The 26,747-nt window shown below is 43.0% G+C and overlaps 1 protein-coding gene and 1 non-coding gene across 2 annotated transcripts; both read left to right on the top strand.

Moving 5' to 3' along the window:
- Nucleotides 1–4,063: 4,063 nt before the first annotated feature.
- On the top strand, nucleotides 4,064–4,135 carry trnag-ucc (transfer RNA glycine (anticodon UCC)). The gene has a single exon. It is a non-coding gene; the product is annotated as a tRNA-Gly (tRNA).
- Nucleotides 4,136–10,818: 6,683 nt separating this feature from the next.
- On the top strand, nucleotides 10,819–13,707 carry tnfa (tumor necrosis factor a (TNF superfamily, member 2)). The gene is made up of 4 exons (XM_061759812.1): nucleotides 10,819–11,052; nucleotides 11,181–11,208; nucleotides 11,365–11,421; nucleotides 12,773–13,707. Exons 1-4 carry the CDS (start codon nucleotides 10,882–10,884, stop codon nucleotides 13,231–13,233), a joined length of 717 nt encoding a protein of 238 aa, XP_061615796.1. The 5' UTR covers nucleotides 10,819–10,881; the 3' UTR covers nucleotides 13,234–13,707.
- The last annotated feature ends 13,040 nt before the right edge of the window (nucleotides 13,708–26,747 follow it).

Raw genomic sequence — 26,747 nt, forward strand, 5'->3', positions numbered from 1 at the left:
TTAATCATTTCCTTTCAAGATGCATTGTGGGATACAATGAAAACACTATATAGGGGATAACCTTGCGTTACCACACATTCGAACCCTCACCCACACGAGAAAATACAAAAGGAAACATACATTGCGTCATCACAATTTACTGCACACACGTTACTACCCCTCCTTGAGCCGTCACCTTGTCGTGGTGGAGGGGTTTGTGTGTCCCAGTGATCCTAGGAGCTAAGTTGTCTGGGGCTTTATGCCCCTGGCAGGGTCACCCATGACAAACAAGTCCTAGGTGAGTGACCAGACAAAGCACGGCTCAAAAACCCCTAATGATGACGACAAACAATGGACTTCGTTTTCCCTTGCCCGGACGCAGGCCACCGGAGCCCCCCACTGGAGCCAGGCCTGGTGGTGGGGCTCGAAGGCGAGCGCCTGGTGGCCGGGCCTGCACCCATGGGGCCCGGCCGGGCACAGCCCGAAAGGGTAACGTGGGTCCCCCTTCCCATGGGCTCACCACCTGTGGGAGGGGCCATAGGGGTCGGGTGCAGTGTGAGCTGGGCGGTGGCTGAAGGCGGGGACCTTGGCGATCCGATCCCCGGCTACAGAAGCTGGCTCTAGGGACGTGGAATGTCACCTCTCTGGCAGGGAAGGAGCCCGAGCTGGTGTGTGAGGTCGAGAAGTTCCGACTCGATATAGTCGGACTCGCCTCCACACACACCTTGGGCTCTGGTACCAGTCCTCTCGAGAGGGGTTGGACTCTCTTCCACTCTGGAGTTGCCCATGGTGAGAGGCGCCGAGCAGGTGTGGGTATACTTATTGCCCCCCGGCTCGGCGCCTGTACGTTGGGGTTCACCCCGGTGGACGAGAGGGTAGCCTCCCTCCGCCTTCGGGTGGGGGGAGGGGTCCTGACTGTTGTTTGTGCCTATGCACCAAACAGCAGTTCAGAGTACCCACCCTTTTTGGAGTCCTTGGAGGGGGTGCTGGAAAGCGTTCCCGCTGGGGACTCCATTGTTCTGTTGGGGGACTTCAATGCTCACGTGGGCAATGACAGTGAGACCTGGAAGGGCGTGATTGGGAGGAACGGCCCCCCCGATCAGAACCCGAGCGGTGTTCTGTTATTGGACTTCTGTGCTCGTTACGGATTGTCCATAACAAACACCATGTTCAAGCATAAGGGTGTCCACATGTGCACTTGGCACCAGGACACCCTAGGTCGCAGTTCGATGATCGACTTTGTGGTCGTGTCATCGGACACTTGTCTTCACCCGAGTGTCTTGGACACTCGGGTGAAGAGAGGGGCGGAGCTGTCAACTGATCACCACCTGGTGGTGAGTTGGCTCCGATGGTGGGGGAAGATATCCCCGAACCCGTTGGTGGACACCAACGGTGAGGGATGCCGTCAAGCTGAAGAAGGAGTCCTATCGGACCTTTTTGGCCTGTGGGACTCCTGAGGCAGCTGATGGGTACCGGCTGGCCAAGCGGAATGCAGCTCTGGTGGTCGCTGAAGCAAAAACCCGGGCATGGGAGGAGTTCGGTGAGGCCATGGAGAAAGACTTCCGGACGGCTTCGAGGAAATTCTGGTCCACCATCCGACGTCTCAGGAGAGGAAAGCAGTGCACCACCAACACTGTGTATAGTGGGGATGGGGCGCTGCTGACCTCGACTCGGGACGTTGTGAGTCGGTGGGGAGAATACTTCGAAGACCTCCTCAATTCCACCGACACGCCTTCCCATGGGGAAGGAGGCGGGCTCTCCTATCTCTGGGTTTGAGGTAGTTAAAAAGCTGGTACTGGTACTGGTACCAGAGCAGGGCCCCGGGGGTGGATGAGATTCGCCCGGAGTTCCTCAAGGCTCTGGATGTTGTGGGGCTGTCCTGGTTGACACGCCTCTGCAACATCGCGTGGACATCGGGGACAGTGCCTCTGGATTGGCAGACTGGGGTGGTGGTCCCCCTTTTTAAGAAGGGGCACCGGAGGGTGTGTTCCAACTACAGGGGGATCACAAAGCTCAGTCTCCCTGGTAAGGTCTATTCAGGGGTGCTGGAGAGGAGGGTCCGTCGGGAAGTTGAATCTCAGATTCAGGAGGAGCAGTGTGGTTTTCGTCCTGGCCGTGGAACAGTGGACCAGCTCTACACCCTCGGCAGGGTCCTCGAGGGTGCATGGGAGTTCGTGTGTTTTGTGGACTTGGAGAAGGCGTTCGACCGTGTCCCTCGGGGAGTCCTGTGGAGAGTGCTTCGGGAGTATGGGGTACCGAACCCCCTGATACGGGCTGTACGGTCCCTGTACGACCGGAGTCAGAGTTTGGTCCGCATATCCGGCAGTAAGTCGGACTCGTTCCCGGTGAGGGTTGGACTCCGCCAAGGCTGCCCTTTGTCGCCGATTCTGTTCATAACTTTTAAGGACAGAATTTCTAGGCGCAGCCGAGGCGTAGAGGGGGTCCGGTTTGGTGGCCTCAGTATTGCATCTCTGCTTTTTGCAGATGATGTGGTTCTGTTGGCTTCATCAAGCCGTGACCTCCAACTCTCATTGGAGCAGTTCGCAGCCGAGTGTGAAGTGGCTGGGATGAGAATCAGCACCTCCAAATCTGAGACCATGGTCCTCAGTCGGAAAAGGGTGGCATGCCTTCTCCAGGTCGGGGATGAGATCCTGCCCCAAGTGGAGGAATTCAAGTATCTTGGGGTCTTGTTCACGAGTGAGGGAAGAATGGAACGTGAGATCGACAGGCGAATCGGTGCAGCGTCTGCAGTGATGCGGACTTTGTATCGGTCCGTTGTGGTAAAGAAAGAGCTAAGCCGAAAGGCGAAGCTCTCAATTTACCGGTCGATCTTCGTTCCTACCCTCACCTATGGTCATGAGCTGTGGGTCGTGACCGAAAGAACAAGATCCCGGATACAAGCGGCCGAAATCCTCCGCAGGGTGTCCGGGCTCTCCCTTAGAGATAGGGTGAGAAGCTCGGTCATCCGGGAGGATCTCAGAGTAGAGCCGCTGCTCCTCCGCATTGAGAGGAGCCAGATGAGGTGGCTGGGGCATCTGATTCGGATGCCTCCCGGACGCCTCCCTGGTGAGGTGTTCCGGGCATGTCCCACCGGGAGGAGACCCCGGGGACAACCCAGGACACGCTGGAGAGACTACATCCTTCGGCTGGCCTGGGAACGCCTCGGGATCCCCCCGGAAGAGCTGGATGAAGTGGCTGGGGAGAGGGAAGTCTGGGCGTCCCTGCTGAAGCTACTGCCCCCGCGACCCGACCCGGATAAGCGGTAGAGAATGGATGGACGTTACTACACTTTCGAACAGTACTCCAATATGGCGAACTCACGTATATGGTTAATGGAGCGATTCTGAATGCAGCCGCAGGAATGACATTTTCATTCAATATCAACCGTTTTAAGATACAGGAGAAAAGCAGAAGTGGATCAATCGATACTTAATTACATTTTGAAATCATGAAATTGACCAGATTAAACCAAATGTCATGATTTGGACAGCAGGAAAGACAACCTGATTACCTAGTTATGTCTCAAATTCTGTGAAAAAATGATGCCAAATAAATCAAGCAAGTGGTTTGCTGCGGTGACCCCTGATGGGAAAAGCTGAAAGTCGCAAAAAACAGGACCACACACTCGCCTCACATTCAGTTGATGCAAATACAGTAGAATGGGACAGTGTTTCACAGTGCAAATGGATCATGACGATAAAAACTGCGAAATAACTAAGCACTTTTTGAAGGGGAAAGAAATATTATTCAGTAGTCAAATCAGTGGCCTGATCTCAACTCCACTGAGTGTGCTTTTCTATTACTAAAGACTAAAGTAGTACAGTTCTGCACAAATAAACAACGACTGAAGGTGTCTGGAGTCAAGGCTGTCAAATCATGCCCGGAGAGGAAATTCAGAATTTGATGATGTCCATGAGCTCCCAACTTCAGGTAGTCAATGAACAGAAAGAGTTACTGAAAATGAGGTATTCCGCATAAACTGTGAATGACATATTTTTGTGAAACCTCTTAAAGTTTCAACTCCACACTCGTAGACTAGTTATTATGCTGACTGAAGTATATGATGATAGGAGTGATGATGGAGGCGTTGGTGGTATAGTGGTGAGCATAGCTGCCTTCCAAGCAGTTGACCCGGGTTCGATTCCCGGCCAATGCAAGATTTTTTTTAATGCAGCCCTACCGGGGGCACAAGCCAGTGCAAACTGTCGGCCGGTCCCAAGCCCGAATAAATGTAGAGGGTTGTGTCAGGAAGGGCATCCGGCTTAAAACTTTGCCAAACAAAAATGAGCGTTCATCTAAAGAATTCCATACCAGATCAGTCGTGGTTAACAACATCCGCCCACGCAATCGTTAACCTGCAGGACGCCGGTGGAAATTTATTAGGCAGAAAGAGAAGAGGAAAGCACGCAGGTGGATTACATTTTGTGCAGATGATGTAATCTGAAGGAGGTTACCGACTGTAAGGTAGTGGTAGGGGAGAGTGTGGCTAGACAGCATAGGATGGTGGTGTGTAAGATGACTCTGGTGGTGGGGAGGAAGACAAAGGCAGAGCAGAGAACCATGTGGTGGAAGCTGAGACAGGACGAGTGTTGTGCAGCTTTTCGGGAAGAGGTGAGACAGGCTCTCTGTGGAAAGGAGGAGCTTCCAGAAGACTGGACCACTGCAGCCAAGGTGATCAGAGAGGCAGGCAGGAGAGTACTTGGTGTATCTTCTGGCAGGAAAGGAGAGAAGGAGACTTGGTGGTGGAACCTCACAGTACAGGAAATCATACAAGGAAAAAAGTTAGCTAAGAAGAAGTGGGACACTGAGAAGACCGAGGAGAGGCGAAAGGAATACATTGAGATGCGACACAGGGCAAAGGTAGAGGTGGCAAAGGCAAAACAAGAGGCATATGATGACATGTATGGCAGGTTGGACACTAAAGAAGGAGAAAAGGATCTATACAGGTTGGCCAGACAGAGGGATAGAGATGGGAAGGATGTGCAGCAGGTTAGGGTGATTAAGGATAGAGATTGAAATATGTTGACTGGTGCCAGCAGTGTGCTAGCTAGATGGAAAGAATACTTCGAGGAGTTGATGAATGAGGAAAATGAGAGAGAAGGGAGAGTAAAAGAGGCAAGTGTGGTGGACCAGGAAGTGGCAATGATTAGTAAGGGGGAAGTTAGAAAGGCATTAAAGAGAATGAAAAATGGAAAGGCAGTTGGTCCTGATGACATTCCTGTGGAGGTATGGAAGCATCTAGGAGAGGTGGCTGTGGAGTTTTTGACCAGCTTGTTCAATAGAATTCTAGTGCGTGAGAAGATGCCTGAGGAATGGAGGAAAAGTGTACTGGTGCCCATTTTTAAGAACAAAGGTGATGTGCAGAGCTGTGGGAACTACAGAGGAATAAAGTTGATGAGCCACACAATGAAGTTATGGGAAAGAGTAGTGGAGCCTAGACTCGGGACAGAAGTGAGTATTTGCGAGCAACAGTATGGTTTAATGCCTAGAAAGAGTACCACAGATGCATTATTTGCCTTGAGGATGTTGATGGAAAAGTACAGAGAAGGTCAGAAGGAGCTACATTGTGTCTTTGTAGATCTAGAGAAAGCCTATGTCAAGAGTACCCAGAGAGCAACTGTGGTACTGCATGTGGAAGTCTGGAGTGGCAGAGAAGTATGTTAGAATAATACAGGACATGTACGAGGGCAGCAGAACAGCGGTGAGGTGTGACAGAGGAATTTAAGGTGGAGGTGGGACTGCATCAGGGATCAGCCCTGAGCCCCTTCCTTTTTGCAGTGGTGATGGATAGGCTGACAGATGAGGTTAGACTGGAATCCCCGTGGACCATGATGTTTGCAGATGACATTGTGATCTGCAGTGAAAGCAGGGAGCAGCTGGAGGAACAGTTAGAAAGATGGAGGCATGCACTGGAAAGAAGAGGAATGAAGATTAGCCGAAGTAAAACGGAATATATGTGCATGAATGAGAGGAGTGGTGGGGAAGAGTGAGGCTACATTGAGAAGCGATAGCAAGGGTGGAGGACTTTAAATACTTGGGGTCAACCGTCCAGAGCAATGGTGAGTGTGGTCAGGAAGTGAAGAAACGGGTCCAAGCAGGTTGGAACGGGTGGAGGAAGGTGTCAGGTGTGTTATGTGACAGAAGAGTCTCTGCTAGGATGAAGGGCAAAGTTTATAAAACAGTGGTGAGGCCAGCCATGATGTGCGGATTAGAGACAGTGGCACTGAAGAGACAACAGGAAGCAGCGCTGGAGGTGGCGGAAATGAAGATGTTGAGGTTCGCTCTCGGAGTGACCAGGTTGGATAAAATTAGAAATGAGCTCATCAGAGGGACGGCCAAGGTTCGATGTTTTGGAGACAACGTTGGAGAGAGCAGACTTCGATGGTTTGCACACGTCCAGAGGAGAAATAGTGATTATATTGGTAGAAGGATGATGAGGATGGAGCTGCCAGGCAAGAGAGCTAGAGGAAGACCAATGAGAAGGTTGATGGATGTCGTGAGGGAAGACATGATGGCAGTTGGTGTTCGAGAGGAGGATGCAGGAGATTACATGGAAAAGGATGACGCGCTGTGGCGACCCCTAAATGGACAAGCCCAAAGGAAAAGAAGAAGATTAACACTATTGAAGTGTGATGTGAAAATGTTGTCAAGATGTAAGAATTGTTTTCATGTCTTTTGTATGACTGATCACTACAAACAACACTTGGAAGTGACAGGGAAAGTTTAGTCATGGGGTGGATATGACAGGATATATTTTAATATGTGGCCATTCGCAGAGCGTCAAAACATGCTCATCAAACTTGAAGCATGATGTAATACCAAACAAATTCCTGTATTGCATGCATGAATCTGCTTCCTGCTTCTTCTTCCTTGCAACAAATTTTGATTAGGTGAATTTCTCTTTCCAAAGCATTAGCATGCTGACAAATGTTTATTGTCTGAGATAGCACTGGAAAACAATTCTAAACGTAATCCCCTTCAATTCATGTTCCTGTTCAGTGTCTAATGAAGTTTGTAACTAACGGAAGACCTGGTGGTAATGAAACAATCCACGGTATTCCACTTTAAAAAAGAAAGTACACGGAGCTTTTATGAATTGAGAGTGTGGATTTGGGGTAGCTAATTCTGAAGTAACGTGGTCTACTTTCTTTCCAATTTCAAGTTATTCTTAATAACAAACAATAGCTCTTATCTAAAAGATGACAAGGTGACTGAGGAATGGACTGTTGGACATCTCATTTGCATTTTAATGCGACTGGAATTTAGTTATCATATTAAACAGAAAACCATATGAAACACTGTAGGTTTCCCGTCATTCATCTGTAGAGCAAAGGGAGAGCCTGTTTCCTGGAATATTTGATGCCTCACTTCTACAGAAAGCACTGGGATTGGACAATTATCTTTGGTGATTCTGAGTGAGATGTCAGGTGACACCGAAGCAATAATAATGTAGTCATTGTGGTCAAGCCTGTAATAGTGTCAGTGTCATTGATGTTTTGAAGTTGTGTATGATTTGATTTCTTGTATCGTATGTCCAAACTGAATATGTCTCAAAATATCTTCAATGAATGTCATTTATGCAATTGACTGAAATGACATTCCCTAGATCTGAACCACTGGGGCATCATGTTGTAGCATGTGCATACTGGCACGTGGAAGTCATACACATGAGTCAGCCACGTGACTGACTTGGATGTTGAATGTCACTCTGAATGGCCATACTTTCTTCTCAATGAATTACACTATGTAGAAACCCATCCATCCATTTTCTGAGCCGCTTATCCTCACAAGGGTCGCGGGAGCGCTGGAGCCCATCCCAGTCATCGAGGTCTGGGACGTGTGCTGTAGGTGTTCCCTTTATTTCGTTTTAGTTGTGTACTGTACATACTGTGAATATGACCACAAATGGAACAAATAAAAAATGCGATCGAACCCGACTGTACCGGACCAAGTCCAAAAAAAAATAAGAGTTTGCCGACGCACCCTTGCACATTGAGCGATTGGCTATGCCGACGTTCCCATACGTACCTCGTTTTCTACGTGCAAATGAATGTCATCAAATGCTAACATATTTTAATTTCATTGCCACAATATTTTTCCATCATTGTGCAGAGTTATGGAACGATTAAAACAATCGTGAAGAGATTGCTGTCACCTACAAGGATAACACCTAAATAGGTAATAGGAAATAGGTACCTGTGTTTTGAACTTACGCCAGCATGTTTTTGTTGTTGTTGTTGTTGTTGTTGTTTTTTTTTTAAAACATTCTCTATGTCTCAATTCACAAAATGATGGTGACACAGTATTGGTTTCCATCGAAGCCAAGTAACCAGCCGATTCATACCGTCGTCTGGCAGTCCAAATAGCAACTGTTTGTATTGTATTTTTTAGTTTTTTGTTTTGAGCGGTAACAGAACAATTAATCTTACTGACAAGAATTCTATTGCCTGAGCTATTACATCAAGGTCAAGGTCAAGTATCTTTCGATGGAATGTGCCATGCAAGTAAGCACTTGGCAGGGAGCTTTCCCCATCATGGATTTTTGCTATCAAATGATAATCATCTCTTATCACTTGGCACCAAATACACTTGAAGTTTGAGCCAAGTGGGGAGTTCCATTTCACTTTCAGAAATTCCTGAACTGTGGTAAAAGTTTGTTTTCATATCACTGAGTGAAAAGGGAAATAGGTGTTGTGAATTCCGTGTGCTATAATTGTAACAAAGGAGCTTCCACTTTTCAGGCTGTTGATTGTAATGTGATAATAAAAATACCCATGTGGAAGTTTGACTCTCTCTTTTCTTATGACAACATCACATATATCCATCCATCCATTTTCTGAGCCGCTTCTCCTCACTAGGGTCGCGGGCGTGCTGGAGCCTATCCCAGCTGTCATCGGGCAGGAGGCGGGGTACACCCTCAACTGGTTGCCAGCCAATCGCAGGGCACATACGAACAAACAACCATTCGCACTCACATCCACACCTACGGGCAATTTGGATTCTCCAATTCATGCATGTTTTTGGGATGTGGGAGGAAAACCGGAGTGCCCGGAGAAAACCCACACAGGCACGGGGAGAACATGCAAACTCCACACAGGTTTAAAGGTTTAAAATGACAAACTATTCATTCATCACTCATACACTCCTGTCTGCAAGACAGATTTCCACACTCCTTCTGCGTCATCTAAGCCTTACTGCCGCATATGCTCACTGTCACCAGGAAAGGCTATATATTGTATATCAGTTATTTTCTTGAGATCAGTGCTTCTCTTTTCCAAGGATCACTTATCTACCCCCCCCCCACACACACACACCAAAAAAAACCATGCAGACTACCGACTCCACTAATGTTCAACAGAACAGTATATAGTTGGCAGTAACTGGTGAGGCAAGCAAAACAAAATTCGGATTGTAATTATGGTCCAAAAGTCCAATAAAAGGCCTTAATCTGAATGAAAGTCAAAATTGGGTTTTGTTACTTCAGTTTTTTTAGTGGATACATCTTTACAAGGTATCAGTGATAATAAGCTCCCCAAAAAACAACTCTCTCTCTCTCTTTCTCTCTCTCTCTCTCTCTCTCTCTATATATATATAATATACATTTCCGCTAATTGATATTTTCCTGCAGAAGATTATAAAAAGAAATTCTAATTGACATTCTTAACAGTGTAAACCATCAATATACCACAAACTGCGATCCCCAAATGGCATTTCAAATGTTTCCAACCCTCTTCAGACATTGCTGTACCCTTAAAAATACGTGTACAGTAAACGGTTTACAGAAAAGCACGCTGATATACAATGTACGTCAACAATTCTGATGATGCTGCTGCTGCTGATGATGATGATGATGATGATTCACGACACAAAACAATGTAAAACAAAGACCATTAGACTCCAAAGTAAAGCGTAATCCTGAATTGCATCGATGGCAGCCTTTTCCCCTGTTGTTGTCGGTTAGAGTGAGTGCACATGCAGCTTTCCACTCGAAATTTCGGTTTCTTGTAAAAGATGGCAGTCTTTGTAGACCATGCGCAACAGGCCCAACGACAGGGTGCACAACAAAGGTCAATGACTGCTACTCACTCGCCACCGACAATGGGTCATGGACCACACTTTGAAGAAGCATTGGTTTCCATATCACATTTTACACTTGGCCAGTTCAAAAATCCTTCTTACGAAATGCATCTTAAGTTTCCTATTTTATATCATCACATAGGTTTGATGTGTATTATATTTGTGAAGGGTCCCCAGGCAATGAAAATGTCTCCCTTCATGGTTAGTTCATATTGCTCGTCTATTTTCTTTCTTTTTTTTTTTACAGAAAAAGGGAAGTGTGACAATACAACCAAGGTCTCACCAATGACTCTGCTGTCACAGTTGTGTTTACTATAAGGATACACATATTGCGACATCATACACAGATGTGTGACGTTCCACTCAATGATGTGTTTGTGGTTTCTAGTTTCCATATAGTTGACCCACATAAATATGACCAATGCACTTCAGTATATGTAAACAGTTGACATTTGTAAGAGATTGGTCTGTCTTTGTGATAATACAATTCCATGTGTTGGATCTGTATTAATATCTACGATGTGGTTTTCCCCCCCGCAGGTGTAGGGTATATTGGCATATACAGTATTTTGTTGCTTGAGTGTTTGTGGGTGCGAGTGTGTAGGAGTGTCTAAAGTTTTAGATCCTCCTCAGTTTTAGCTCTCTCTTCCTTACCAAATCTCCACTCGGTTACAATGAATGATATCATCGGACTTCCCCCCGGAGGACCTAACAGTTTTATAAAGAGCTGCACTGTGCAATCTGACAGTCAGTAAACGTGAGTCCCAGAAGGAAGACAAACGCTCAGAAAGAGATCTATTCGATAAAGGGCCCTCATTTGGAACAATGGAAGGTGACTGTAAAGTGACTCTTTTTGCTGCTGTGGACTCAGAGTCAAAGAATTCAACAAGACCCGGTGCGAAACATGGCTCAAAGCTAACCGTGGCCCTTTTGGGTTTCACGCTATTCCTCGCTATTGCTGCTGCTGCTCTCCTCATCTTTAATCTACACACCAAGGTGGGAACAAGAGACAGAATTGTCATTCAATTATAGGGCCCCCGGATGTCTCGCTGGACCACAGTGGCCCTACTTGCCGGAATTCAGCTGGTTTAACGCTCTCCTTTTATTTTCTTTTCTTTAAACAGAAACCAGGACGAGATGAGGAGAGTTTTGGTGAGAAATTGTTACTTCTCGATTCCCTCAAAACAGCATCAACAAAAAATACTTACATGATAATGTTACTTCATAAAATCAAAAGAATACCATCACAATCTAAATGAGCAAAATCAATGATGATAATTAGGCCTAACCTCCATCTTCCTTTTACAGATATTCATCACACTTTACGGCAGCTCTCCAACGTCAGAGCTGCAATTCATTTAACAGGTAAGAAGTTGGAACACTTTATTTTGCAACAAACCTTAGGTGATTAAAAATGTTTCACGTTTTGGGAACTGGATTGATAATTGGAGCGAAATATAGTTGTAGTATAGTTGTAGTATATACAGTTTTAGTGTGCCGTGGGCTTTGAAGTGCTTTTGTTGAGTTACTATATTAATAGCCAATTTTCAGAAATATTTATAATAACTCATATGAGTCTGAATTATTGGCAGCCGTTATCCATCAAAAGGTCATAATTGTTTCAAAGAAAAAAAATATCCAAAAGTAATATTTTTCAAACTTTTAATGCCAAAGTGTCTTGATCATTAGGTGTCTGAAATGAAGTTTCATGATATTGACATTTTTGGATATATACGATTTTTGTTCCTCCTATTTCTTAATATGCATTTTCCATGAAAACGAACACAAATGCAAAACACAAATTCCTGTTTTTTTAGTTCTCTTACAAACGGTCTTTCTTTGTCACTTTACCGTAAATGGCACTGGAGGGAGCCTCATCATATTGTTGCAATACGCCAGCGGGATCTTGGAGCTGAAGTGCCTGGATGAGGCAGCCATTTTGCATTCACACAATAGCAGACAGCAAAATAAATGGTCTTATTTCTGAGATGCAGTATGAATGAACATGTATGAATTTCTGCGAGTTGTATAAAGACATGGGCCCTGCGATTGGCTGTACCCCGCCTCTCGCCCGAAGATAGCTGGGATAGGCTAAAGCATGCCCTCGCTGTACCCTAGTGAGGTACAGAAAATGGATGGCGGGATGTATAAACATGAGAGTGTAATAGGTTTAATGAGTAGTTAGGATCATTTATGTACTCTATGTATCCATAGAGTTTGAAGGGCAACATGTAAATTGTGCAACTCATGATTTTCACGTAGCTCTTTCATGTTATACACTTTTGTCTTTGCCGTGATCAAAGGAAGTGTATTTCAATGGGCCACCACCATTTGCTCTGTGAATAACGATTGCCTTTCAAATGAATGGCTACATTTTTAAACAATCAAGAACTTTTTGAAAATAGAACTTTAAGCGTGGCTGTTTCGGCAGGGGATGCATTTAACTATATAAAACCAAGGTGGCAGAAACAAATTGTTAAATTCGATTTTTTTTTAAACTGTTATTGATCAAATGATATGACCATGACCCATGTGATAATTAACATGTTTAAAGCCCAATTAGTCCATGGACAGTGAGTGAAAAGCCAGCCAAAAATGATGGTGCAGTTGCAGTTCTAGGGAGGCTCGAGCTACAGGGCAGCCAAAACTGAATGTTTGCATACATGTGGTTACCCCGTTTAAATGTCATTAATTTACGATTATCTCCCCTCTACAGGACAATACAATTCTCAAATGGCCAACTCAGTGGAATGGAGCAATCAGGTGGACCCATCCCATTCTGAAGGGGGTCTGGAGCTCAAGAACAACGAGATTGTGATCCCTCAAGCTGGCCTTTACTTTGTTTACAGTCAAGTATCTTTCCGGGTCAGTTGTCGCATCGATGAGAACGACGACACGTCCGCAACGTCAATGGTCCACCTGACCCATAGAGTGAGACGCTGGTCCAGCTCATTTGGGAATGACGAATACCGGACCATCCTGCACTCTGTCCGGACTGCCTGCCAAAAAACAGCCGGCGGTGATGCTGACGAAGAGGGCGGCTGGTACTCCGCTGTGTACATGGGAGCTGTCTTTAACTTAAATAAAGGAGACAGGTTGAAGACCGTAACGGAGAAAATGCTGCCAAACCTGGAGGAAGAGGCCGGGAAGACGTTCTTTGGTGTCTTTGCCATGTGAAAACATGACAGGCAAAGCTAAATATGAAGAAATTGACGGTGAGCTTTGACGACTGCTCGCACACCAACACAAGGTTGGCTCTAGATAGTCAGTAAGAAATTAACGTAATTCAAACGAGCTATGGTAAAAATAGCAGGCTAAGCAACTTCACCGTAAGGTGATTTAGTAACGAACCGGAATGTACTATCTCTGAAATATAAGGGGTTTCAATATGTTATGTACTGTGTACTATCAAGTGTCAGTACCTTTTGCTGTACTACAACTTAATTTGTCAAATGTATACAATTGACAATTGTTCAAAGTCAACACACTGAAAATACGCTGAGATCATTAATGAAAATGCACTGTACTGTATGTATTTATTGAATCTATTTATATATTTATCTGTTTATTTATGACTGAGTTATATGTGGTTTAATAACTTCAACAATGTAAACAGAAGTTAGAAAATTGTTGTTGTTTTTTTTTTTTACATGGAACATTTATATACAACAGGATTGTATTTATTATTTAATAAATTATTTATTTAATTCAAAATGTTATATTCATTTATATTAACAAACAGTACCACGGTGATTTCGACACACACTCCCCTCCAAAAGCATCCGATGACTTTATTTTTGCTGTCGACTGAAAACATTTGGGTTTGAGACAAAAGATCAATATTTCATCTGTAATTTCCAAGTACAGAATTTACATCAGCTTCTGAGACACAATGTACAACAAGATGACATTATTTGTAATGAAACATAATTTTTTTTAAAGAAAGCAAAAGTATTGTAACATAAATTGAACATAGACTGAAGTTAATATGACTTCGTATTTATGTGCAAATCCTTAGCTTGCAATAACTGCATCGAGCCTGTCACTTACTGACATCACAAAACCTTTTGCAAAATTCTTTTCCAGGATTTCACTGCAGTCTCTTTCAGTTGTTTGTTTGAAGTTGTTACTCCCTTCAGTCTCCTCTTTAGCGCGTACATTGCATGCTCCATCGGGTTTAAGTCTGGTAATCGAATTGGCCAGTCTCAAACTTTCCATACATCCATCCATTTTCTTTCACCGCTTCTCCTCACTAGGGTCGTGCTGGAGCCTATCCCAGCTATCATCGGGCAGGAGGCGGGGTACACCCTGAACTGGTTGCCAGCCAATCGCAGACTTTCCAAACAGGCAATGCTAAATGCTTGACGCTAAATGTCGGTTTGCATCTTCTAATTTAGCATAAACCACGACCGCTCACCTGCAGTCCTCTGGGTGACGAACATGGTCCTAATGTCCACTAACTTATCATCTAAATTGTTAATCAGATTCTTAATACCTAGAAGTAAAAGATGAAATGTTGATCTCGTCTCGTATTCATCTTTTGTCAATGAATTTCAGAGTAGTCAACAGCAAAGTATGTAGCTAAAAACTATATATGGACCACGAAATAATCTATACTGTATATAAGCACTTGAGAATGAAACAAATACCATCAATATGACCATTAGCAGTGGAGTGGCAACTACTGTATATATTAATAAGTAAGCTGAAATAAGTAATTAACCCGTCACCATTTTTCTCACTATATGTACTTCCAAAGGTGCTATTGACCTGAAAATTTAACCAGATGTTGGGAACAACTCAAGTAATCCATACATACAAAGAAAGTAGAGCAAAGCTCAGAAATGAAGTTGTGCGTAATAATGTGAAATGACACAGGGAAAAAGTATTGAACACGCCAACTGGTATTTATTTAATACAAAAAGGCTTTGTTTGCAATGACAGCTTCAAGACGCCTCCTGTATGGAGAAAATAATCGCATGCATTGCTCTGGTGTGATATTGGCCCATTCCTCCACACAAGCAGTCTTCAAATCTTGAAGCTTCTGTGGGCTTCTTTTATAGACCTTCAGTTTAAGTTCCTTCCATAGATTTTCCATTGGATTCAAGTCAGGTGATTGGTTGGGCCATTCCAGCAGCTTTATTTTTTTTCTTTGAAAGCAATTGGCAGTATGTTTTGGATCATTATCCTGCTGAAATGTCCACCATCATTTCATTTTCATCATCCTCGCAGATGGCAGCAGATTTTTGTCAAGAATGTCTCGGTACATTTGCTCATTCATCCTTCCTTCAATGTGAAGTTTACCAGTTTGCTGAAAAGCAGTACCCCCACCTCCAAACTTCACTGATGTGGAGTGCCATTTCTCCTCCAAACGTGGTGTGCGTTATGGCATTCAAAGAGTTCCATTTTGCTCTCATCCGACTAAACTAAGTATTTAACTGGCTTGTCCAAATGTTCTTCAGCAAACTTTAAACGAGCTTTGATAAGCTTTTTTTTTTCCAGCAATGGGGTCTTATGCATACAGGCCATCGGGGCAGAGTGCATTACTCACTGTTTTCCTTGTGACAACAGTACCTGCTAATTCCAGGTCTTTTTGAAGCTCTCCACAGGTGCTCCTTGGTTCTTGGACAACTCTTCTGATTATTCTTTGCACTCCTCTGTCAGAAATCTTGCCAGGAGCACTTGATCGAGGCAAATTTATGGTGGTGTGATTGGCTATCCACTTACGTATTATGGCCCCAACCGTGCTCGCTGGAACGTTCAGAAGCTTAGATATGCACCTGTAACCAATGCCATCGTTATGTTTTGCAACAATTAGGTTGCGATGGTCTTGAGACAGCTCTCTGCTCTTACCCATCATGAGATGTGTCTTGACTCACACCTTAGCAAAGAGACCTTTTTGTAGGCCATCAATTAGGACTGAACCAGCTGATATTCATTTGCACTGACAAGGGGCTGGATTGCTGTTTGATTATTGATAGATTTTAGGTGTTGTCTTGGCCTTCCATGCCTTTTTGCACCCCCCCCTTTCTTCACGTGGTCAATACATTTTCCCTGTGTCATTTCGCATTTTTACACACTACTTAATTTCTGAGTTTGAGTTCTACGTTCTTTTGTATGTGTGGATTACTCGGGTTGTTCCTTTGGAAGTATATTTACTGAGCCAAGCGGTGAGGTGTTAAATACTTATGTCAGCCGCTGTATACTGTAAACCAAATATAACTATACTGTGCATACTACAGATGAAAAAAAGTAGAACAACTAAAAAGAAACACATCCAGGGAGGTTGATTCACCGTCAGGTGTCTGATTATAACATGACCGTGCTTGTCATGTCACCACACTCACTGATACTACATTCATTATTTATTTATTTTTGATATTGAGCAATCACCAAACAGAATTCATCCTTGCATTCAAAAGGACAACAGACTGCTGGCAGCTAACTGCGAATACTATTATCAGATCCCGTCTTATTTTAGATTTCGTGCGGATAAAGTGGGTGGATTTGTAACACAAAGGAAGCTTTGATGACATTTTCTACCGACACAATATGATTAATATAACTGCTTCTCTCAAGTGGGTTTTGACAGCTACTTTGGTTATGACTTGTATTTACTGTTTACACAGTCATTGCAAAACCCTAAACCCTTCAACCCATAAAACAACACTGGGTGCTATCAGACATGATAATCATATATCGTACACAGGACAATAAGCCATTGTCACTATGCAGTGAAAATGTCACTCGATGTGACCTGATTTTATTGACAATGGAGTTTCTTTCACTGTTGATACTGAGATCCATTCCACTGGAATGGGTCATCAAGAGTGGAAATAGTGAAGGTTTGGTCGCGCTGTAATCTGGGAGTTCCCCTGCGAACACCTGCAGCCCACAGAGGAAGAACCGCGCATGCAATGGATGAAAAGTTCAACTGAGGTTTCATTGTCTTCCACCGCTTACCATTGTAATATTTTCTATTGGGCTTGGTCAATGTGCTCTGTGTTCCTCCGGTCGTGCTTTCTAAAAAAAAAACCATGCATATTAAACATTTACAGAACAAGACAAGATATATTTCAATATATAGTTTACTGATATTTAATTTATGTTAATTTATATTTGGTGTGAAAGTAATCAAGTCACATTAATATTGTGGTACTTCGAATATGTTACTGACTACATTTTTTAACAGGTACTGTTACTAGTAAGTGCATCGGGATCCATTTTTAAAGTAACCCTCCCGACCCTGCTTACGTGTAACATGAATTTGCATTACATTTATTGTACATTGTTTTAGGAAGTGAAGGAAGTCACATGTTCTCCTCGTGCTTGTGTGGCTTTTCGCTTGGTCCTATGACTTCCTCCCACCAACCAAAAACACAAAGTGGAGTTTCATTTTCTTCAATATAGCTAAACAATAACAGTTCCACTCACTGGCTCAAGAATATATAGATATATAGATTTTCAGATTTGGCTTGTTAAAAATGTGTGTGATTGAATAATCATTAACAATCATATTTTTTTTGCTACCATTGATGTGTGTTGAAAACAAATGGAACAATTCACCAGTTTATCAGGTATTACAGCATAGAAATATATTGTGAATACTGTACCACATGAAATACAGCTTGGATATGCAAGGTCAAATGTTCTTATTTACACACTGTATGATTTACAGTTAGTGTTCATGTTCTCATGTACATCCATTACATTGTCACTGCTTTACAGACTGTGAAAATACATTGCTACAGACAAACATTTAATAGATTCTATTAGATGTTGACTTTGAGAGGATGTAGCAGGAACAATTCGCAAGGTTTTAATGATTCATACATCTGCGGCTCAAACTATAGTTATTAATTGACAAGTACTGGAAATGTGTTCAGTCGCTTTACCCATGCTACAGATCAAGCTGTTTGACCATTAACAGACTACATAAATCCTCGCTTGAACACACAAGCACTAATATACATACACCGGTTGTCTATACAGAGCTATGCGCATACACACAAATGGAAGCATGGTTGCTTAAAAAGTCAGATTAAAATCCACAATTTAAAAAAATTAAGATTCAGGGTAACTAATAGATTGAGCACAGCCCCTGACTGATTTATTAATTCATATAAAGGTTTGAATTTTTTGGTGTCAGAAATGCGGACAGGTTTGTAAAACCTTTGCGACAACAATCATTTTCTGGGCACCCAAGCCATCCAATCGTTGTACTGTATATGTTCAATGACACGACATACTTTGTATCTGTTCTGGGCACTGAAAAAAAATGTGCTTTATGTTGAAGAATTGCATAATTTTTGGTGGAACATGAAGTTACTAAAAATATGGTTAAAGAAAATTGATAAATGTTTTGTTGAATAAGAATTTGGACAATGCCATTTCTTGTTTTCATTTTCATTTTAAGTGTGTTTGGAAGTGAGAGTAAATAAAAGGAAGATATACCAGAAAAATTGAACTTCTGAAAATTACCTTTTGGTTTTTGTTTCGAATAACAAAATAATTTGTGTACAGTTGTGGGGGGGGGGGGGGGGGGGAAGTGCAGAGCTGTCAAATTAAATAAGTGAACTAAATGAAGACAGTCAAGGCCATTGTTATTGAACCCTAAGGCATAAAAAGGAGCTAACACTGACGTAAATTGCTGTGGTCATAGGCAGACATTAATATGTAAGTGTGATTCCAACATGTAAAGCATCTGAACTACGTTTTATTTAGTCTATTTATAGAAAGGGAATATAAGGACAGAAAGCTTTTACCGCCATTGAAAATATTGCATCTGGTTCAGCTACAGTACATGGTGCCACAAGAAGCAATAACCGCCTTCAAAAAAGAGGAATGACACTAAACCCGGAATTTTACAAGGGCTTCTTTGACTCAATATGCCGATTTTTCAATGTGTCACAGTTATCGAACATTAATTAAAGGCATGGATACATTTGATGGTCCATAAAACTGTGGTGCACAAATGATTTTTGAATACACCATTACGCAACATCTTTGTGTTCACATTTTGACACCAGATATGGAACCTTTAAAGAATAGAAAGTATCTCAGGTACTGTATATTGTAATTATAATCATACAGTATAATCATTTTGTATTTTGATTCTGTTCTTTCAACCAAAAACCTATTACTAAATAAAGTTTTCAGTCCTACATGAGACTTCGGGAGAAAGAAGTAATCTGCAAAAAACAAACACAATAACATCCAAACAAAAATAAAGTCAAATTAAAAAACAATACACCAAAACAAACACACAGAAATGTTTCATGCCAACAGAGCCTGTGAACCATCACATTGACATTTGGTCTTCTCTTTTGATAATTCACCCTTTTTCACCCCCCCCTCCTGCAAGGAATCCACAGTGTACACATTTAACAATAAAAGAAAAATAAACTCTTGACAGAGTTCACAAATTTGTTTCCAAAGATTTTAACTGAAATTTTACGTAAAAAGAAAAATAATACATGATCATACAGTAAATAGCTGTGTTTGTGGGATTGGGCCAGTCCATGGCCAGAAAATTACAGCCTGCATCATTACATAACTCATAATGCCTCATATAATGTTCCTTGAGGTCTCAGCCACATAACCTGAGTGAATGGGGAGGGTGAGACACAACAGTTAGCCCACAATAACAATGGCATTCCTCAAAACCATATTCAATGACTCTCCAGTCTCTTTCAACAGAGACGAGTAACAATGTTTAAAAAAAAAAAAAAAGATCTTTTTTTTTTTTTTGCCTGACATGGATACAATGATTTATCGTGTCACAAATATGTAAGCCTTGAGCAGTCATGAATCAGATGGTACATAGCACCATCTGAATACATTAGTGTAAGGTACATGAATGATAAATTCTTTGCGATAATCCCTTGGTCTCCATCTGAGCGTTTGCTAAAACGTTCCACTTGACAGCGGTCACTGTATCTTGGCATCAGAGAGCAACCATTGACGAAGAAGTCTGAAGTACACTGAAGTAGTTTTCTATTCTGATGTGACTTGCAAGCATGTAAATGTCCAACAAAGAAAACAAATCAGAATCGTGTTCATTTCCCTTGACAGCAACGTTGTGGAGTCCAAAAATAATACTTCAAATATGTTTCAAAGTGCAAGTTTATATAAACCTCACCAGTCAGCCATTCCTGTACAAAAAGATTGTTGTACGTGAAAACAAAAACCCTCTGGACAACTGAACTTGTCAATTTTTGCATTGTGAATATCTTTAGTAATCCATACATCATTTTCAGCAAGTGGTGAACCATAAATAGGCGAAATTTCTTTTTAATTGAGCGCCTCTGAAGGTTCCTGATTTTGAGACATACTGGGTGTAGTTACTTTACCCACCACAAGGGCTACCAGAAGTGACGTAACGCTTGACATTCTGTAGCGCGCTCCATTCATTCTGGATGGGGAGCTACATTTTGGAATACCAGCAGATGAGGATTTATACACACAGGAACCAGCTGAAAGTAGACTTGTGGTCAAGCCCTACACGTTTGAGCCAATCAGAAGGTCGAAGCCTTCCTTTGAGGCGGTTAGCAGCTGCTTTTAACAGCTGCACAACACACGTTGGAAGGTGCTTACCACTCTCAATGCGACGGAGGATGCGGAAGAAAGGACGTCACAATATCGCCCAGAGCGGTTGGAAATACGGACTGTATGTGTAATTTATCAAGATGGAGGTCAGTTGTCTATTTAGCGCAGTAGTTGTGATTTTTTTTTAAAATACTTTTATAAAAGCAACAACTTAATAAAAACAAGTTACAAGAAGTTCAAAAGTGTGCAGTCCAACACCATTCCGATTCACAGAGGCATTCCCAGCATGCTGAGCATCCATCCATCCATCCATCCATTTTCTGAGCCGCTTCTCCTCACTAGGGTCGCGGGCGTGCCGGAGCCTTTCCCAGCTGTCATCGGGAAGGAAGCGGGGTACACCCTGAACTGGTTGCCAGCCAATCGCAGGGCGCATACAAACAAACAACCTTTCACACTCACATTCACACCTACGGGCAATTTAGAGTGTCCAATTCATGCATGTTTTTGGGATGTGGGAGGAAACCGGAGTGCCCGGAGAAAACCCACACAGGCACGGGGAGAACATGCAAACTCCCCACAGGCGGGGCCGGGGATTGAACCCGGGTCCTCAGAACTGTGAGGCGGACGCTCTAACCAGTCGCCCACCGTGCCGCCGCATGCTAAGCATCATTGTAAATCATTGTTAAGAATGCTGTGTTGTGTCCGTTAATGTTAATTATCCACTAAATAATGTCAATAGACCTTATTTGTGTTTATCTCCTCGTTTTGCACCGTGAGTGATTGTCGCATTGTGGCCTGCCTCATTATTGGTCAAATGAGCAAGCCTATTCCTAATACTGTATCTATGACTTGTTGAAGGTGGTTTCTTTTTCATTAAATGCTCTCACAACTCTTTAATGCAGCCAAGTCAGTGCAAACTGTAGGCCGGTCCCAAGCCCGGATAAATGCAGAGGGTTGCGTCAGGAAGGGCATCCGGCTTAAAACCTTGCCAAACAAATATGAGCGTTCATCCAAAGAATTCCATACCAGATCGGTCGTGGCCCGGGTTAACAACGTCAGGTTGGAACGGGTGGAGGAAGGTGTCAGGTGTGTTATGTGACAGAAGAGTCTCTGCTAGGATGAAGGGCAAAGTTTATAAAACAGTGGTGAGGCCAGCCATGATGTACGCATTAGAGACAGTGGCACTGAAGAGAAAACAGAAAGCAGAGCTGGAGGTGGCGGAAATGAAGATGTTGAGGTTCGCTCTCGGAGTGACCAGGTTGGATAAAATTAGAAATGAGCTCATCAGAGGGACAGCCAAGGTTCGATGTTTTGGAGACAAAGTTAGAGAGAGCAGACTTCAATGGTTTGGACACATCCAGAGGAGAAATCGTGAGTATATTGGTAGAAGGATGATGAGGATGGAGCTGCCAGGCAAGAGAGCTAGAGGAAGACCAAAGAGAAGGTTGATGGATGTCGTGAGGGAAGACATGATGGCAGTTGGTGTTCGAGTGGAGGATGCAGGAAATAGGCTCTCATGGAAAAGGATGACGGGCTGTGGCGACCCCTAACGGGACAAGCCGAAAGGAAAAGAAGAAGAAGCTCTCGCAACTCTTTCTCATTTATGTGACTCATCAAGTCTGGAGAGTAATTTGATTTGCAGATGAGTCAAGAATAGTTGTATTATATGACATATCAAATGAAAATTTACCATTTTCACAATCCATATGTGCCAGTACAGAAATATGTAGATTTTTCCAATGTGCAAGAATTTCTTGGTTTTTCTTATATCTATGAATAATGCGCACTATCAACTTTTGATGCATATTTCTGAAAAAAAAAAGCATTATACACGAGCAATTACAGTACAGCACGTCAGTAGCACACTTTGGAAGTTGTGGGCCTCACATGATTACTCGTGCAACGAGCACATTCAGGAGCACCCAACATAGACGTGTTGTACAGTCAATGCAATCGTTACTACATCTGGTTATTATTGGTATGATAAATTGCACAGAAGGGTGCAGAAACTACAATGAATTGGTTGTTTTGGTACCATCCATCCATCCATTTTCTATGCCGCTTATCCTCATTAGGGCGGTGGGTTTGCTGGAGCCTATCCCAGCTGACTTCAGATGAGAGGCGGGGTATACCCTGGACAAGTCGCCAGTCAATCACAGTATTTCGGTACCATGCATACATACAAACTGAGCGGTGCTAGTTTTGAAACCATATTTTCAATGCACCTGACAGTCCGATAAAAAGGCTGTTCTGTTAGATTTTTGTGTTTGGCTTATTGTGGTTTTTGTTTTGCTTCACCAGTGTTAACATAGGGACATTTTCTTCCATGCCCATGAGAGGGAAAAGGTGAACAACTGTATGAATTTATGGCTGCGCAGATTCTGTATGAATTACTTTTATTGGATTTATTTCATAAAGAATGGAAAAAAATACGTCCAAATTGGCCGACTACAAATTGTATCTGCTACAAAGGTATTTTTCAATTTTAAGTGTTTACCTTTTTCACGGATTTCACAAGTCTCAGGAAAAATCCACATTATATAATTTGAAGCCAGCCTCAGATGTCAATGAATCACGGCTCTTTGAGGTTTTCAGCTTACAGACGGTGTGTGTGTCAGAAGCAGAGCTGTGGACTCGAGTCAGACTCGAGTCATAAATTGGATGACTTTTGACTTGACAATATGTTAAAAGACTTGGACTTGAACAGCAGTGACTCGTCACTTAACTCGTGACTTGAACCCATTGACTTGAAAAGACTTGCTACTTTGACTAAGCCCTACAAAACCAACACTTCGTAGCTTTCTCTGTTTACCACTGTATGTACAACTCACTGCTTCACTGTAGGACTACATGATCAGTGTCAACATTATGTTAAGATGTGAAAGATTATACAGTACATTACGTTGACATTAAGTCATTAAAAAAACCCAAACAGGATTTCATTAAAAAAACAGTACAACATAAATCAACAATAAATGCGACAGCTAAATAAAGGTATACAATGCAAGAACCACTGTTAACATGCACAAAAACGACAACGACATTTAACGTAACAATAAGGACGTTAATTATACGTCAATAAGAGGCGAAGAAAAGGACACGAACAAGAATATACTTTCATGTCGAATAGATGCTAGCTGTGTTCTGATTGATAAAGGAAAATGAAGTAAATAATATAAAAAGAAATACAGTACAAGACTGATTCTTGAGAACACTACACTGACTAAACCAGACTGCAATGTACAGGAAGCCCAGACAGTACACGGCCGGCCCGCCGCGTAACTATTTGCATGATTGCTCACAAAGCTAGCTGCAAATGCTAACGAAAACAAGCATACGTGCCGTCAAGCCGCACGATTCCTACAATGCAATGTGGATTTTATTTTTAAAATAACGTCCTTATTGTTACGTTAAATGTCATCGCTTCTGTATATGTTAACAGTGGTTCTTGGAATGCATACCTTATTTAGCTGTCACATTTATTGTTCACTTATGTTGTACTTTTTTTGTTTTTTTTAATGAAACCATTACCTTAGGTAGTGTGTGAAAGAATGACCTCTTGGTCAATTCCTTTACGAGAGAGGCTACAATTTAGGGTTTCTCAGTGCTTAGGTCAAAATAGCAAGTCAATGGGTTTAAGACCAAGTGAAGTTATTTGTGTCGAAGAGTTGCAAGTCTTGTAACATATTGTCATGTTGAGTCTAAAGTAATCAAATTCATGACTTGAGTCAAAATCATGAGAAAAGTTAGTTTGCAACTATAATGCTGTTCTCAGATAATAGTGGGATTTTGTTCTGTGACTACACTTTTCTTTCTTTGTACTTTCCATGCTGGATGCTTTCTGGATGCTCTGTGGCACTATGCTGCCTCTCACAGGTAATTCTTAGTACTACAACAGACATAGTTGTGTATAGTGTGCTGTGTTGGACGTGACTGACACAATTTTTTCCGCAATGTGTTGGGTTTCTCACAATTTAAAAATAGGTTAAGATGTTAAAAACAGAAAGCAATAAGCAAATGGATTTCTTGGAGAAAAATGGAGAGTGACCTTGCAGTCCCATCCGTCCGGCCACCCTCTGCATCCATCTCACCTTCCACGTTCCACCACCCAAACCAGATTCCACAAGCCCATTATCTTTGCCAACACCTCCCCCACCTCTTCCCTTGTTTGTCGATGGACAATTGGCATACATAGTCTACCGTCTTCTGGATGTTTGGTCATGACCTTCAGTACCTAGTCGACTGGGGAGTTTACAGACGTGACGAGTGTAGATGGATTCCACGATGCCAACTACTATGCCAGTTACTAATTGGTGACTTTTGCCATCAATGCCCCGGTTGCCAGAGTCATGCGCCAGGTGGGGGATATTGTCAGGTCTGCTATCCCCTCCCCCAGAGCTCTGCCCCCTTCTCATTTGTGTGAGTTTGTGTGTCATTGCAGGTTTGGAGACAGACTTGTTGGAGTCAACCAGCAGCTGCATGTGATCCAACATATTAGCAGCTGCCTGCTCTTAAAGGTCAGAGGACAAAGATTTAAAATGTTGTCTTGATAACTCTTGAACCCCTTTACAAACCGCATCTGCCATTTCAAAGTGATTATATGGCAGATATACAGCAGTTAAATCGAGAAACATGATGCAGAATGCGGCTTCTGCTTTTTGCATCCCGCGCCTTCCGGTCTTCGTCTCTTTCCAGCGCTGTGACGTCACACAAGCCAAACATCCTGTTCATTCGGCGTTGTGCGCTATTGTTCCATGCTGTTGTTCCCGTCCTTGTATATTGTTATATTTGTTGTCGTATGGTTTAATGAGGTCACGATGGTTTATTGTGGCATTTGGCTGTACAAATGGTTGAGGCGGCGACAAGAGGTTTTTTTTTGGCTTTCCAAGTGAAGAAGGAATACGTGACCAGTGGATAGGGAAAGTCAATCGACAGGGGAAGAAACATGTGTCAGCTGTGGGTCCCTCGCAAGCATTCCAAACTGTGCTGATCACTTCGAAGTGGCGTGTTTTGAAAAAGGCTGATAAGAAATCATTGGGTAAGAAGCTGAAACCAGCTGCGGTGCCAACAATTTTTCTTCCGGCCATCGGGACCTCAACCGCCAGCAACAGAACTAAATCTCGCAGCTGCCACAGTGCAGAAGCGGCGCAGACAAGAGGTGAGGATTTCCTTGTGAGGATACCTGCGACTCTATTATGGTGACTCCATGCACTGGGGAGTAGGAAAAAAAGACCCACGCAGTAGTTTTCAGTACTGACGTCTGGACTTTTGCCTATACGATAAGCCAACAGACACACCGCAAAGACTTTGTGTGCGGCGTGTTATAACGCAACTTGAGCGAGGGGCACACGATATATAGGAATACAGCATAGTATGTGAAAGCTTATGCCGTGTCACTCAAACATATATGAATATATAATACATATGTATAAAAAGACATGCTTTTGACATACCGTCACATCGAGCCAGTGGCCACTCTCTTTTTCTGTCGTACAGCTGCTACTTGGGTGCCCGTCGTCGTCACTGTCTGATCGGCTCAAACATACGCTTTGACGATGCCAGGTTCAGTTGGGTGCTCCTGTACGTCGAAATCCCCCTCCTCCACATATTCCAACACGTTGCTCGCCATTGCGTATAGTGTGTAGCGCGCTGCGTTTGGCAATTGCAACGTCAGTTCTGGTATCCCTTGGGGTGGCTAGAGTAACCACACCCCGGTGTCTTGAGCTCCGGGTATGTTCGGGGATGACTCAATATGCGTCATAAAAACCTAATTTTTAGCTCAAATATGGTTATGTGCATGTATTACATAACAGATAAACAATGCAAATATGAATTTTAACTGACCCCATAACATCTTTGTCATCTGATCTTTAAACTGGTCTTGGAGTCCACCACGTCACCAGATCAACAACACTCTTCGTCTAGTTTGTTTCAACCAGTCACTCCCAAAAATAAACCAACCCAAAAAAAAACAAATCCCATTTATATTCAGACCATTTCTTCTGACCTGCATGCCTTATGTTACCAGCCTACCTCACTCTCTGCACTTCCGTTTCGGAAACCTGTTACCTGCCTGCCTGGACCCTGTACTCAGATTCCCGCAAATCTCCTTGCCCCAGAACCGTTTTGCTCCAGTCACAGCT

Source organism: Phyllopteryx taeniolatus, chromosome 21 (genome assembly GCF_024500385.1).
Source record: "Phyllopteryx taeniolatus isolate TA_2022b chromosome 21, UOR_Ptae_1.2, whole genome shotgun sequence".
Taxonomy (NCBI): Eukaryota; Metazoa; Chordata; class Actinopteri; order Syngnathiformes; family Syngnathidae; genus Phyllopteryx; species Phyllopteryx taeniolatus.

What these genes read in the sequence shown, in the direction of transcription:
- tnfa (XM_061759812.1), top strand. Translation starts at nt 10,882, where the DNA reads ATGGAAGGTGACTGTAAAGTGACTCTTTTTGCTGCTGTGGACTCAGAG. An exon ending in ACGAGATGAGGAGAGTTTTG is followed by an intron (nt 11,209 to 11,364) that starts GTGAGAAATTGT and finishes TTCCTTTTACAG; the next exon opens with ATATTCATCACACTTTACGG. An exon ending in AGCTGCAATTCATTTAACAG is followed by an intron (nt 11,422 to 12,772) that starts GTAAGAAGTTGG and finishes TCCCCTCTACAG; the next exon opens with GACAATACAATTCTCAAATG.